Here is a 13,158-nt window from a genome sequence, read left to right on the forward strand (position 1 = left end):
AATTGGAGTTGTTGGTTAGTTCCAACATAAAGGTTATGTCCATCTCTGATCATGCTTGTGTTACAATGAGACTACGGGTAGGAGGGAATCAGGATAAAATAAATATGTGGAGACTAAACGAGATGCTTCTACAGGACCCTGAAATAGAGAAAAGGCTAAGGCAGGAAATTGAGCAATTTTTGGAGCGCAATGAGACTGTGGAGGTCTCGGTGGCCACAATTTGGGAGGCACATAAAGCATATATCAGGGGTATGTTGACCTCGATAGGTGCAGAAAAAAATAAAGAACGAGGGGAAAAAATAAAGAGGGTGATGGAGGAGCTTTAATAAATTGGAACAGTTACAGAAAAAGAAGATAGGTACTGACGTATATCAGAAGATGATTCTTAAAAGAGAAGAATTAAAAGAGCTTATGGAACAGGAGTCAAGAAGGATATTCAATAGGGTCTCAAAAGAAAGATATCAATGGGGGAATAGATCTGGAAAATATTTAATGAGGAAGCTAAAGGAAAATAAATCTAAAAACTTTATAGAAAGAATTAAAGATGGTAAAGGAGAAATGGTGTACAACACCATTGATATCAATAATAGGCTCCAAAAATATTATAGCAGGCTGTACGATGTGAAATCAAAAAGTAACGGAGGATGAAAAGAAGAAAAATAGGCAGAAATACTTAAATGAAGTGGAGTTGCCAAGATTAGCACAAGAAAAGCTAGAGGCCCTAGAGAGATCAATTACCCTGGAGGAAATCACCTTGGCCCTAAAAAATACGGCCACAGGAAAGAGCCTTGGCCCGGATGGATACACTGTGGGATATTTTAAAAAATTTTAAGATCTTCTTGTCCCTAAAATGTGTGGTTATATGAATGCAATAGGGGAGGGGTTGGAAATGAGGGAAGAGTCTTTGCAGGCACATATAACGATTATACTTAAAGAAGGGAAAGATAACACACAGTGTGCCAGCTATAGGCCCATATCCTTATTAAACATTGACACCAAACTGTATGCTAAGGTATTGGCAACCAGAATGAAGGAGCTGATGCCGGAATGGATACACCTGGATCAGGTAGGATTCATTCCAGGAAGAGAAGGTAGGGAAAATAGTCTGAGATCATTGCTCCTCCTACAAAGGGTAAAAAGAGAGAAATTGCCGACAATATTTCTGTCGATAGATGCTGAAAAGGCTTTAGACAGGGTCAATTTGGGATTTATGTTTGATACGTTAGTGGTGTTAGGAATAGGGCTTAAAATGTTAAGGTGGTTAAAAGGGCTTTATAACAGTCTATCAGCGGTGGTTAAGGTCAATGGATCCCTCTCTCAGTTGTTTAAAATGTATAACGGTACCAGACAAGGATGCCCACTCTCTCGTTTGTTATTTGTACTGTCCTTGGAACCTGTCCTGGTGAGGGAAAGAAAGTGTATAGACATAGCAGGAATAAAAATAGGGGAAGTGGAACATAAGGTGGCAGCATACGTGGATGACATGTTGTTTTACATCGTAAATCCTAGAATAACGTTGTCTAACCTAATGAGATTGTTAAATCAGTACAGCAAGCTGTTGAATTTAAAAATAAATCCTGAACAATCAGATTTTAAACATGCATTTACCAAAATCAGAGGAGCTAAGTCTTCAAAAAGAATTTCCATTTACTTGGAGGGGAAAGGAACTAGGCTACCTGGGAATAAAATTAACTCCTTCAATAAAAGGCCTATATCAGGCAAATTATATTCCATTAATAAATGAAATAAAGGATGAGCTGAGGAGACTGTCAAAAGGTGGAGCTTCTTGGATAGATTGTATAAATCTGGTAAAGATGGTGATACCGTGTTTCCCTGAAAATAAGACACTGTCTTATATTTGTTTTGGCTCAAAAAACACACTAGGTCTTATTTTCTGGGTAGGTCTTATTTTTTAAATGTCCAGGTGTGGACAGGGGGTGCAGAGGTGAGCTGCAGGCAGTTGTGGATGAGGGTTACTATGGAGAGGGCCGGTTGATGACAGTTGTGAGCTGCAGTCAGTTGTTGCAGGGGTGACTTGACAGGTGAGTTTCAGACAGGGTGCAGACTTGAGCCACAGACAGGGTGCAGGGGTGAGTTGCAGACGTGGGATGCAGAGGTGAGCTGTGGCCAGGGGGTGCAGAGCTGAGCTGTGGCTGGGGGGTGCAAAGGTGGGTTGCAACTCAGCTCACCTCTGCACCCCCCCAGCCGCAGCTCACCTATGCACACTGTCTACAACTCACCTATCAATTTACCTCTGCAACACCTGACTGCAGATCACCTTTCCACATCCCCCCCTCCCCCTCCACTGCCCTCATATGGTTAGCTAGCTTTGCAAAACACAGCTGTCAGCAGCCGGCCCCTCTCTATAGTAACTCCTGTTTTGGGTCCTATCTTCCCACACAGTGCACCAAGCGCACTTACTTAACACTCTGCCTCTTCTCCACTGGCCAGTGATCACCCCTGGGGCATTGGCTTCCATGCATTAGGCTGCAGGAGGAGATGCCCCACCCCTAAACACACTGCACCTGCAGATATCTGTTCCTTCCCTGTCCCACAGTGAGTACAGAGGTAGGGAGGTTCTGTGGGAGCGGATGGTGCTGTCACTTCAGCCGCGCTTCTGTGTTAATAAGAGACAGTAGATATGGGTGTGCGCAAGGCCAGTGCCAGAGGTGGCAGAATGGCGTTCCGCCATGTTTCAGCTGAAAAAAAGCCCTGATCACACTAGGTCTTATTTCGGGGTAGGTCTTATACTTTAGCAATTCCCAAAATAGCACTAGGTCTTATTTTTGGGGTAGGTCTTATTTTAGGGGAAACAAGGTAGTACCAAAAGTCCTGTATAAGTTTCACATGCTACCAATACACCTTCCAGGATAATTTTTTGGGGTGATAAAGAAGATGATACTCAAGTTTATTTGAGCAAATAGGAAACCAAGAATTAGTTATGAGGTACTGTGTGGGGCAAAAGGGAATAGGGGCCTGAGTAAGCCCATTATGAAGAAATACTATCAAGCGGTGATACTATCACGTATCATAGACTGTACATTTAATGCTCAAGGGAAAGGTTGGGTGAACATGGAAGGGACATTGAGTAGGGCACAGTCAGGGAAGATAATGTGGGTACCACATAAATTTCGCACATTAGGTGTGAATATCAGTTCACTGACAAAGATAGTTTTAAATGTTTGGGACAGGTTGTATAAAAAAAAGGATGGAAATATAACTCACTTATGACTCCTCTGGGGGGAATAAAGTACTTCCCCCCCCCCCAAGGGAAGGATAACATTTCTGCACACTGTTGGAAGGGTGAGGAGTCTATTGACTATTAAGCTGGGACTTAGCGAACAGTTAAGTTATACCCCCTTTCTCTAATTATCTTCTAGTGAGATGGGGGAAGATAAATCCAGCCATTCTTTCATTCGGTATTTTGGGCATTTTCTATAATTGTTATTGAATTTAGTATTGCCATATTGGGCATATTCAAGAACAAGATCGACACAATTCATGATGAGATCTCCATTGTCAAGCTGTAATCTTATTTTGCAATTAAACTGATTTTGGTTTTACATACGGTTGTATTTTTTATTCCCTCATATCTGATACAATTTAAAGTCCCAATTTTTTTGATCTGGCATTTCATTCTTTTCATTGTGGGAGGGTTTGTACCCCAGGTCTTTAGATATCCCTGGGGCATATTCCAGAACAAAATTTACACAATTCATGAGATCTCCATTGTCAAGCTTTATCCTCCAACCAACATACTAGGTCCAAAACCACACTCAATACTCTCTTCCTTCTACCCTGTTACTACAGAAGAAGTTGTCAAACTCCTTTCCGAGGCCCACCTTACCACCTGTCCCCTGGACCCTGTCCCTCACAATTACTGCAGCATCCTTCCTGCTCTATCCTAATCTCTCTAACCCACATCTTCACCCTCTCTCTTCTACCTCCACCTTGCCCTCCCTGTTCAAACATGCACTGGTTACCTCCATGCTTAAAAAACCCCCGCTGGATCTCACCTGTTTGAATAACTTAAGACCCATCTCCCACCTGTCTTGTCCACAACACCAACAACCTTTTCGATTCCCTACAGTCTGGCTTCCACCCACAAAATTCCACTGAACCTGCCCTACTAAAACTCACTAATGACCTAACTGCTAAAACCAATGTCCATTACTCATATTCTTAGACCTTTCCTCTGCCTTTGACACAGTTGACCACCCGCTCCTCCTCAGTAACCTCCACTCCCTTGGCCTCCATGACTCTGCTCTTTCTTTGTTCTCCTCCTTTCTCAATGCACTTTCAGCGTCACATACAACACTAACTCCTCCACTCTACTTCCTCTTTCTGTTGAGGAACCTCAAGGCTCTGTCCTTGGGCCCCTCCTTTTCTCTCTCTGCACCTCCTCCCTGGGCCAATTGATAACCTCCCATGGCTTCTAATACCACCTCTGATGACACCCAGATCTATCTCTATACTCCCCAGCTCGCCCCCTCGATCCTCTCACTTGTCACAAATCTACTGAGCAACATATCAGTATGGATGTTACACCACTTCCTCAAACTCAATCTTTTTAAAACTGAACTTGTAATATTTCCTCCTCCCCTCCACTCATGACTTTAACATTAAGATCAATGGCTCAACCGCTGGTCCCTCCCCACATGCCAGAGTGCTAGGTGTAATCCTAGACTCCAGCATCTCCTTCAGTCCCCACATCCAATCACTTGCTAAATCCTGCTGCCTCAACCTTTCAGTATTTCCAGAATTCACTCCTTCCCGACTAACGACACCACAAAAAAACGTATCCACGCCTTGGTTATATCCCACCTTGATTATTGCAACTCCCTCCTCATTGGCTTAACTTTACACATGCTATCCCCCCCCCCCCTTCAGTATATTATGTTGCTGCTGCTAGACTTATACACCTTACCAACCAATTAGCAACTGCTGCCCTTCTCTGACAATCCCTTCACTGGCTTCCATTAGCCCAACATATAAAATTCAAAATACTAACCACAACATACAAACCCATGCACAACACAGCCTCTAGCTACATCACCATCCTCATCTGCAGATATCGTCCACTCCGCTCCTCCCAATACATTTTGCTCTCTACTTCCTATGTCATCTCCTCTCATGCTCTCCTCCAGGACTTCTCTAGATCCTTTCTCATCCTCTTGAACTGCCTACCCCAGTATGTTTGGCCAACCCCCATCCTGTCTGCCTTTAGAAATTCTTTGAAAACTCACATATTTAGGGAAGCCTACCCCACCTCCACCTAAGAACTAGGGTTGCCACCTGTCTGGGTTTTGAATGATGTGTGAGGGTTTCCGTATGCCTGAGACCCAGACACATTATTCAGAACAGATTGTGCTGGGACTGTCTGCAGGGGCATGCTAACCTGTGACAAGTCCACTCTGATATTCACACACAGGGGGGAGGGGGGGAGAGGGGAGGAGGGGCAGACGCTTATCTGAGGTCTGTAGAAAGTTTATTATACTCTGTAGATGGACAGGGGAGGAAGGGGAACAGAGTGGCTGGGAAAGGGAACAAGTTAAAAGTCCCCTCCCCTCCCAAAGCACCCCCTCCAGCATATATCTGATCTGCATTGGTAGCTCTAGCCCTCCCTCCTCCCAAAGCACACCCCAACACATATCCTACCCCCTCCAGCACTAGCCCTCTTTCTCCCAAAGCACCCCCCAGCACATATCCAACTCCCCCTACGCCTCCTGCTAGCAGTAGCTCTCTCCCCTCCCAAAGTGCCCCTCTATCCATGTCCAACCCCCCCATCCCTCATGCTAGCACTAGCCCTCCCTCCTTCCACAGCACCCCCCAACACATATCCTACCCCCACCACTAACACTAGCCCTCTCCCCTTTCAAAGCACCTCCAAGCACATATCTTTCCCCACTGCTCCCTCAAATCAAAGAGATGCCGGCTGCCACCGAGGGGATGATAATGGCATCTGAACCCTGGCACCCCAAGAGAGGCAGGGCATTTGCCCACGCTAGTGTCCTCCTGCTGGGCAAGTTAGTTGAGTCAAGTGCCAGAACTTGTTTCATAACTGGATTAATGGGATGTTGGGATTTTGTTCAAATCTCAGGAAAGGCCCATGAAAACCATGATGGCTGGGAGATATATATTTGTATTAGAAGGGGGGAGTGGATTTGTGTTTGGGAGGGGGATTTGATTGGAGGATTCGGGATGGAAGTGGGTAGAGGACTTGTGTAGTCCTTGAGGAAAGATGATTTGTGCTATAGAGGGCAAGGGGAGAGGAATTGTTACAGGATGGAGAGCATGTTGTGCTTTTAGGGGGATTTGGGGTAAAGGATTTGTACTGGGAGGGGGATTTATGCTTGGAGGGGATGTGGGGATGGGGTATTTGTGTTGGAATGCAGAGTTGTGCTGGGAGAGGGATTCGGGGAGTGGAAGATGATTTGTGCTGGGACGGTGAATTTTTCACGGAGAGCAAATGTGGTAGAAGTGGGTTTTTTTGTTTGGGGGGGGGGGGGTAGTGTGAGGAGGAGAAAGATTTCTACTACAAGAGAGGTTTTGGGGGGAGATTTGTATTGGAATGGAGGGCTGTGCTGGGAGGGAGGAAATAGTGGATGGAAGAGGATTTATTTATTTATATGGAAGAGTATGTGCAGCAGCACAGTGGCTAAAAGATTAGCATTTCCACCTTGCAATACTAGGGTCGTTGGTTCGAATCCCAGCCATGGCACCACTTGTCTGGAGTTTTCATGTTCTCCCTGTTCTTGCATGGGTTTCCTCCAGCTACTCCGGTTTCCTGACACACTCCAAAGACATACTGCTAGGTTAATTGGATCCTGTCTAAATTGGCCCTAGTGTGTGTATGTATGAATGTAAGTTAGGGACCTTAGATTGTACACCCCTTGAGGGTTAGGGACTGATGTAATTGTACAATATATGTAAAGCACTGCGTAAATTGGCAGCACTATATAAACACCTGAAATAAATAACTAAAATAAATAAGAGGGGTATTCGGGGGAAGGAGGGTTTGTGCTGGTAGGGGAAGAGGATTTGTATTAGGAGGGGGAATTGAAAGGGGTGGGGATAAGTTCTGGGATGGGGAAGAAGGGAGGATTTTGGAGATCGTGTAGGAGGACTTGTGCTGAGGAAGGAGGAAGAAGAGTTGTTTTGGTGGGGGGGGGACATTTTTCTGGGAGGTGGAGAAATTATTTTTGATGGTGGTGGTGATGAGTATAAAAATTAGTTCTGGATTTTTTTTTGGCAGGAGAGTTAGTGAGAATTTTTGATGATAGGGTAAAGTGGGGGAGAGTATTGCTCAAGGAGGGAATATTGCACTCTTCTTACCCCTACATCCCTGCCTCCTGCCTCCTGCTATGCATTACAGACACCTGTCCCCTGCATTACGTAAATTAATTATACCTGACCTCTGCATTCCGTGCATAACACTTACAATTTAACCACACCCACTGTTCGCTGCAGTGTGTTAAGCCACATTACTATTCTCCTTGGGGCACCCAAAAGTGTATTAGGTATTTTACAATCTTATAGTGTATACTCCAAGAAAAATGCAGTGCGCCGCTAAAGTGTTTGGCTTGAAGAAAAGGTGGTAACTCTACTAAGAACTATAATTGGGTCACCACCAACAGATCATCCCCTGCAGCTATCACCTTTTGTACCACCTTCCCCTTCCTTTAGATTTGAATCTCCATGAGCAGGGCCCTCCTATTCCTTCTGTATTGAACTGTATAGTACGGTAATTGTACTGTTCACCTTTATATTATAAAGGGCAGCGCAAACTGTTGGCGCTATATAAATCCTTTTATAATAATAAAAATATTATTGCGATGCCCAAGGATGTGTAATGCTTTAAATGCACTGTACAATGTGAGTGGATAGTTGTCTGTTTTTAACTCTTTGTTATAAATAAATATTATTACTGTATATGAGCCCTTTTCCTTTTTTTGTGATGACCACGAGTTATTGGGGAGATGATGAGTTTTCCAGTCTATGGATTCTAACTTCAGGCCTTTTGACCCTCCTATAATCTAAAGGTCACTATAGTTGGGAAGTGAGGGTTCTGATTGGTGGAGGATCATGTGGTGACCAACATGAACCACACTCAAAAAGGGGATTGTCAATTACTGGCCACATATATAGACTTGAGACAATTGTTTTAGTAGTGTATTTTTAATGATTTGCACATCATTGTGTTGTTTATGTGTTGAATCACGCTATTTATTGATTATTGAACATATCACTTTTTTGTTGAAATTTTAGTGCTGTTCTTATATGGTGAATGTATTTTATAACATACTGAATTCACTGTTCCAAAAATATAGTGTATATATATATATATATATATATATATATATATATATATATATATAAAACACCCTTGCTCACTCATCATTATGTGTTAATGATAGGTTATATGTTAAAGGCACATAAGGAGATAATTTTCTGATAAATCTTAAAACAACCAGACACCTATGACGTCTACCTGGAAAAAACGTGCAGGAATGGTTTTTGACCTTGACACACCATGCAGATCAGTAGCTTCAAACCGGACAAATCGTATATCTTCTCTAGCAATCTGTTGCTTTAAACGTTCAACAAGGGCAATTAAGCTAAAAGAATCCTCAGTTCCATCTCCACTCGGATCAGCATCTTTACTACTGGCAGGTAGGTCATCTAATACAAAAAAAAGAAAGAAAAAAAAAGCCCTTATACTGAAAAAAATAACAGGTAAAATGCATACCAAACAAAAATTGTAAACGGTAAAATTAATAATTTAATGAAGGATGAATATTTGGAAAATGGTATTTAAAAATTATTGACACAACAAAATAAGCACTAAGAGCAATAAAATTTTTTGCCAAAGCAATTAGCACTAGAAAATAATGTACTATTTTTTGTGAAACATTTGTACACTTGCTATAACTAGATTCCTAGGGCTGGACTTCAGAGAGATAAGGACCAAGTGTGAGCATTGGAAATGCATGTTAATTTCTAGAGAGACTTCCCAGTGTGTAAGTAAGTGATTATTCCTCTTTTTATGGTGTTCAGACACTCTCTACAGTTCATTAAAATGTTGGTTAAGTTGGAAAGAAACAATATTTGGCAGTGCAGAAGATTTTGAGATCCTGGGAGCTTGAAACATTAGCCAATTCAGATACAGGCTCCAATCGTTACTTCAAAAATTTTCCTGTATTGATTTGAATGTGAGCATAGAAGCAGCAATGGAAACACTAAAAGGCTACGTTTTGCTATGGAGTCACTTATTTGCTAACCAGACTTGTAAAATATAAATCCCTCAATGCTCACTCACTATAGAGTGAGATTTAGTAGTGCTCTGAGCCAGCGAGGAACCAATTCTATTCAGTTACATTAAAGCAACTACCATGTGCCGCCAGGATCAATCACTGATCTAATATAGCCCCACATCTTTACAATGACCCTGTACTCCATTTTTTTTTTAAGTAAAGATCTGTGTCACAAGATGACAGATGTTACTTTTCCTACTTGATTGTGGGTATACTAACAAAATGCCACATCCCTATTTACAAATAAAACAAACAATTTGTTCCCTTTTTCATGGGATTTTCAGGGCATATATATCACAAGTACAAAAGATGTATGTTTTGCTAGAAGATCATCATATGTTTATTAGCATACAAAAATTAAAAAGAGGAAAACACATATATACGGCTTACAAATTAATGTATCTCAACACCTATAGTGACATAGTTGTCAACATCTAATTGAATGGTTCGTGTGGCTTCATATACCCTTCATATACCCTTCATCCGACGCGTTTCAGAGAAACTCTTCAGGAGTGTTAAGGGTTTTCACATCTTTACAATGTAATTGTATATATATTATATTATTATATCTTTCAATATAAATTTAACTTGCATCTATATATAGTGTATTAAATAAAGAAGAAAGAATGTGCGCTATCATAAAGTGAAAACACTAACTGAGCTGCTGCAATAACACTTATAAGTGATCCCACACTGAAAACAACAAATATGAATAACAGTGTTGCTCTAACTCATATACAAAAATATCATGTAAAAAATTTAAATAAATACATAGATAAAATAAATAAATACAGAGTCCTTGTATTGTGACAGTTCAATCCAATATTGTGCTTGAATAAATGTGCTTGATATATAAAAAATGTGCTTCAAAAAACTTCCAAAGACGACAGATTATTTATTTAAAAAAACATGTTCAGAGTAACACTCACATTATGCAGGGTATATACAGATCAGTATCACAAATTAAGACTTCAAGTCCGCGAGTGTGACCGGGAATGATGTCACTAAGCTCCGCCCCATGCGTTACGTGGCTTCAGCAAGGAAAACGAAGCGGTGCTGTATATACCCTGCATAATGTGAGTGTTACTCTGAACATGTTTTTTAATTAAATAAATGTTATTACGCTATGGAAGCAGTTCCTTTCTTCCTACATGTGGAGTTTAAGTTGTGAAGAGATCTGTGTTATAGTGTCATCTATGGTGGTGCTTGTATCAGCTCTTTGCTGTCATCTGGAGCCTCTTTGATGGAATTACTATGCTTGGTAGACCTATATTAATTTATAGGTCCATTTTATGAGGTGAGCAGCCATCCTTATCTGTAGGTGGAGGTGCACATAGTTATGGTGGAGCACTGTCGTCTTTGTAAGTTTTTTGGAGCACATTTTTTATATATCAAGCACATTTATTCAAGCACAATTTTGGATTGAACTGTCACAATACAAGGACTCTGTATTTATTTATTTTATTTATGTATTTAGTTAAATTTTTTTACATGATATTTTTGTATATGAGTTAGCGTAACACTGCTGTTCATATATATATATATATATATATATATATATTTATATATATATAGTATATTACTTACAAATGACAGCGATACGTGAGAACAAGAAGCCGTACAGATGCAATTAAAAACAATGAGTGAAGCTTTCACCATGCTACAGAACTGGACCCAGAGCAGCAAGGAAGGCCGAACTATCCCATGGGAGGAGAGAGTTAGAGGCGGGCAACAGCTACTGGGGCTGAAAAGTGGACCCTATAGCATATACAGCCCATATAATATCTCTCTACTGTGATTCTCTATTTGGATTATACAATTTAAACAATGTGGGGCCTACAAATACAATCATTTTCCACTTGCTTATATATATTTTCTTAAGGTCAACTTTTTGGCCCCAGTAGCTGTTGCCCGCATCTTCCTCTCTCCTCCCTTGGCATAGTTTGGGCTTCCTTTTGCCCTGGGTCCAAATCCGTGGCATGGTGAAATTCTCACTCATTGGTTTTAATTGCATCTATAAGGCTTCTTGTTCTCATGTATTGCTGTCATTTGTAAGTAATATGCTATATATATAGACGCAAGTTAAATTTATATTGAAAGATGTATGTAATATAATATATATCCAATTACATTGTAGAGATGTGAAAACTCTTAATACCCCTGAAGAGTTACAGGTCTCTAAAACGCGTCAGCTGAAGGGTATATGAAGCCACACGAACCATATAATCATATGTTGACAGCTAAGTCACTGTGGGTGTTGAGAAACATTAATTTGTAAATGTATATGTGTTTTCCTCTTTTTACTTTTTGTATGCTAAAAAAAATGATGATCTTTTATCAAAACATACATCTTTTCTACTTGTTGTGATATATATGCCCTGAAAATTCCATGATAAAGGGAAAAAATAGTTTGTTCTAGATGTTACCTTTCCTAGCCATATGCTGTTTTATTTTTATTAACAAAACAAAAGAAAGTCAGAAGGAGCACATAATGTTTTGACTAATAGCCAGCATACTGTGGTTCTCTTTACTTAAGCAGTACTTGTCCTTACTCTAAAATGTAGTACAGGTTTGTTTTGAACATTTCTTTAACTCAATTTTTCCATTTTTATAGCATGTTGCACAGATTCGAAAAACATAATTAAAATGTCATTTTTATACGCACATACGACAAACATTTCCCTATTTATGGGCTGAAATGTATCCTTACCCTTAAACTCAGTGGTTGGAGGTTCAAACTTGGATCCAGCGGCAATACCTAATTGATCAGGTATTAATATCTGGTTTCCATTAAATGTCTGTATGGGTTGTATAATTTGTTCATCTTTCTGTGAGCCTGCAGGATCTGGCAGAATTGGATCAAATAGCATGTCATGTGATTGCTTTGCCTCAAAAAAGTTTTCAGCTTGTTGCTTCTGGATGTCTTTTTCCAAATGTGGCCGAAATGTTTCAAAAGTTAAGCCAGGCTTTTCTCTTGTGTTTTCAACACGTTTTGGAAGATGTATGTGAGTTATGGTGGTGTTGATTTTTGGATCATGTTTGTGTTTATGATGAATTAATGGACTCTCCTTAAGAAAGTGTTTCAGCTCTTCTAATGTCTCTTTGGGTATTGCAGAACCACAAGGTAACACATCTTCATCAGATTTTTTTGTTGTATTTTTATTATATGTTTTTTTGTTATTTATCTTTTCTTGAGGCATATTCGCAGAAGCTTGTGTAGATGCCATCGGCTCCATTCTTTGTTTTTCTTGTTCTGTTTTATGTGTGTTGTCTCCTCTGTGATCTGTTTGCGTAGCACCTTGTCTTTCATCCTTGAGAAGTAGTTTAGTAGACATATCAGATGCTTGAAAATAATTTTCCATATCATCATATATCTTATCGAAGAAGGAATTATTTAAGGAACTCACAGAATGGGATGCATTTACCTTCTCCCACTCTAAAGGAGGAATGTATCTCCCAGTAACCTTGACTCCTCTTCTTCTTCTATATCTTGATATCACGCTTCCATCTACTTCATCATTTTCGGTGTTCCTTGTCTCCTAAAAGCACCAAGGTACATATTTTTCAAGCATACCATATGTCATTTAAAGTTTATCTAAAGCCATTTTTTTCCATTTTTTTAACTGTCTCCCACTGAGGGGATTTTTCTTACTTCGTATCCTAGAGACACAGAAGCGAGAGTAAAATTTGTCAAAGTAAGAGAAGTCCCCTCTTACAGCTGACTCCAGAATACAGAGGTGTACCCTAGTCAGGGCCGTCTTTAATATTGTTTGGACCCTGTGTAAACATTTTCTTGGGCCCCACTCCCCATACAAGTTTGCTCTCCACCTGCTTTGAGGCATAC

The 13,158-nt window shown here is 40.5% G+C and overlaps 1 protein-coding gene across 1 annotated transcript in view; it reads right to left on the bottom strand.

The window, feature by feature from the left end:
* The window catches only part of LGSN (lengsin, lens protein with glutamine synthetase domain), a 30,206-nt gene extending 17,430 nt beyond the window's left edge, over positions 1-12,776 (bottom strand). Inside the window, exons 1-2 of the mRNA XM_089681316.1 lie at positions 12,025-12,776; positions 8,492-8,682 (exon numbers count right to left, since the gene is read on the bottom strand). Coding sequence (XP_089537442.1) covers positions 8,492-8,682; positions 12,025-12,676 — 843 coding nt within the window. The 5' untranslated portion in view covers positions 12,677-12,776. The remainder of the gene's footprint in view (positions 1-8,491; positions 8,683-12,024) is intronic.
* Between the last annotated feature and the right edge of the window lie 382 nt (positions 12,777-13,158).

This window comes from Staurois parvus, unplaced genomic scaffold (assembly GCF_062004578.1).
Source record: "Staurois parvus isolate SC_StPar_1 unplaced genomic scaffold, SC_StPar_1.0 ptg000264l, whole genome shotgun sequence".
Lineage (NCBI taxonomy): Eukaryota > Metazoa > Chordata > Amphibia > Anura > Ranidae > Staurois > Staurois parvus.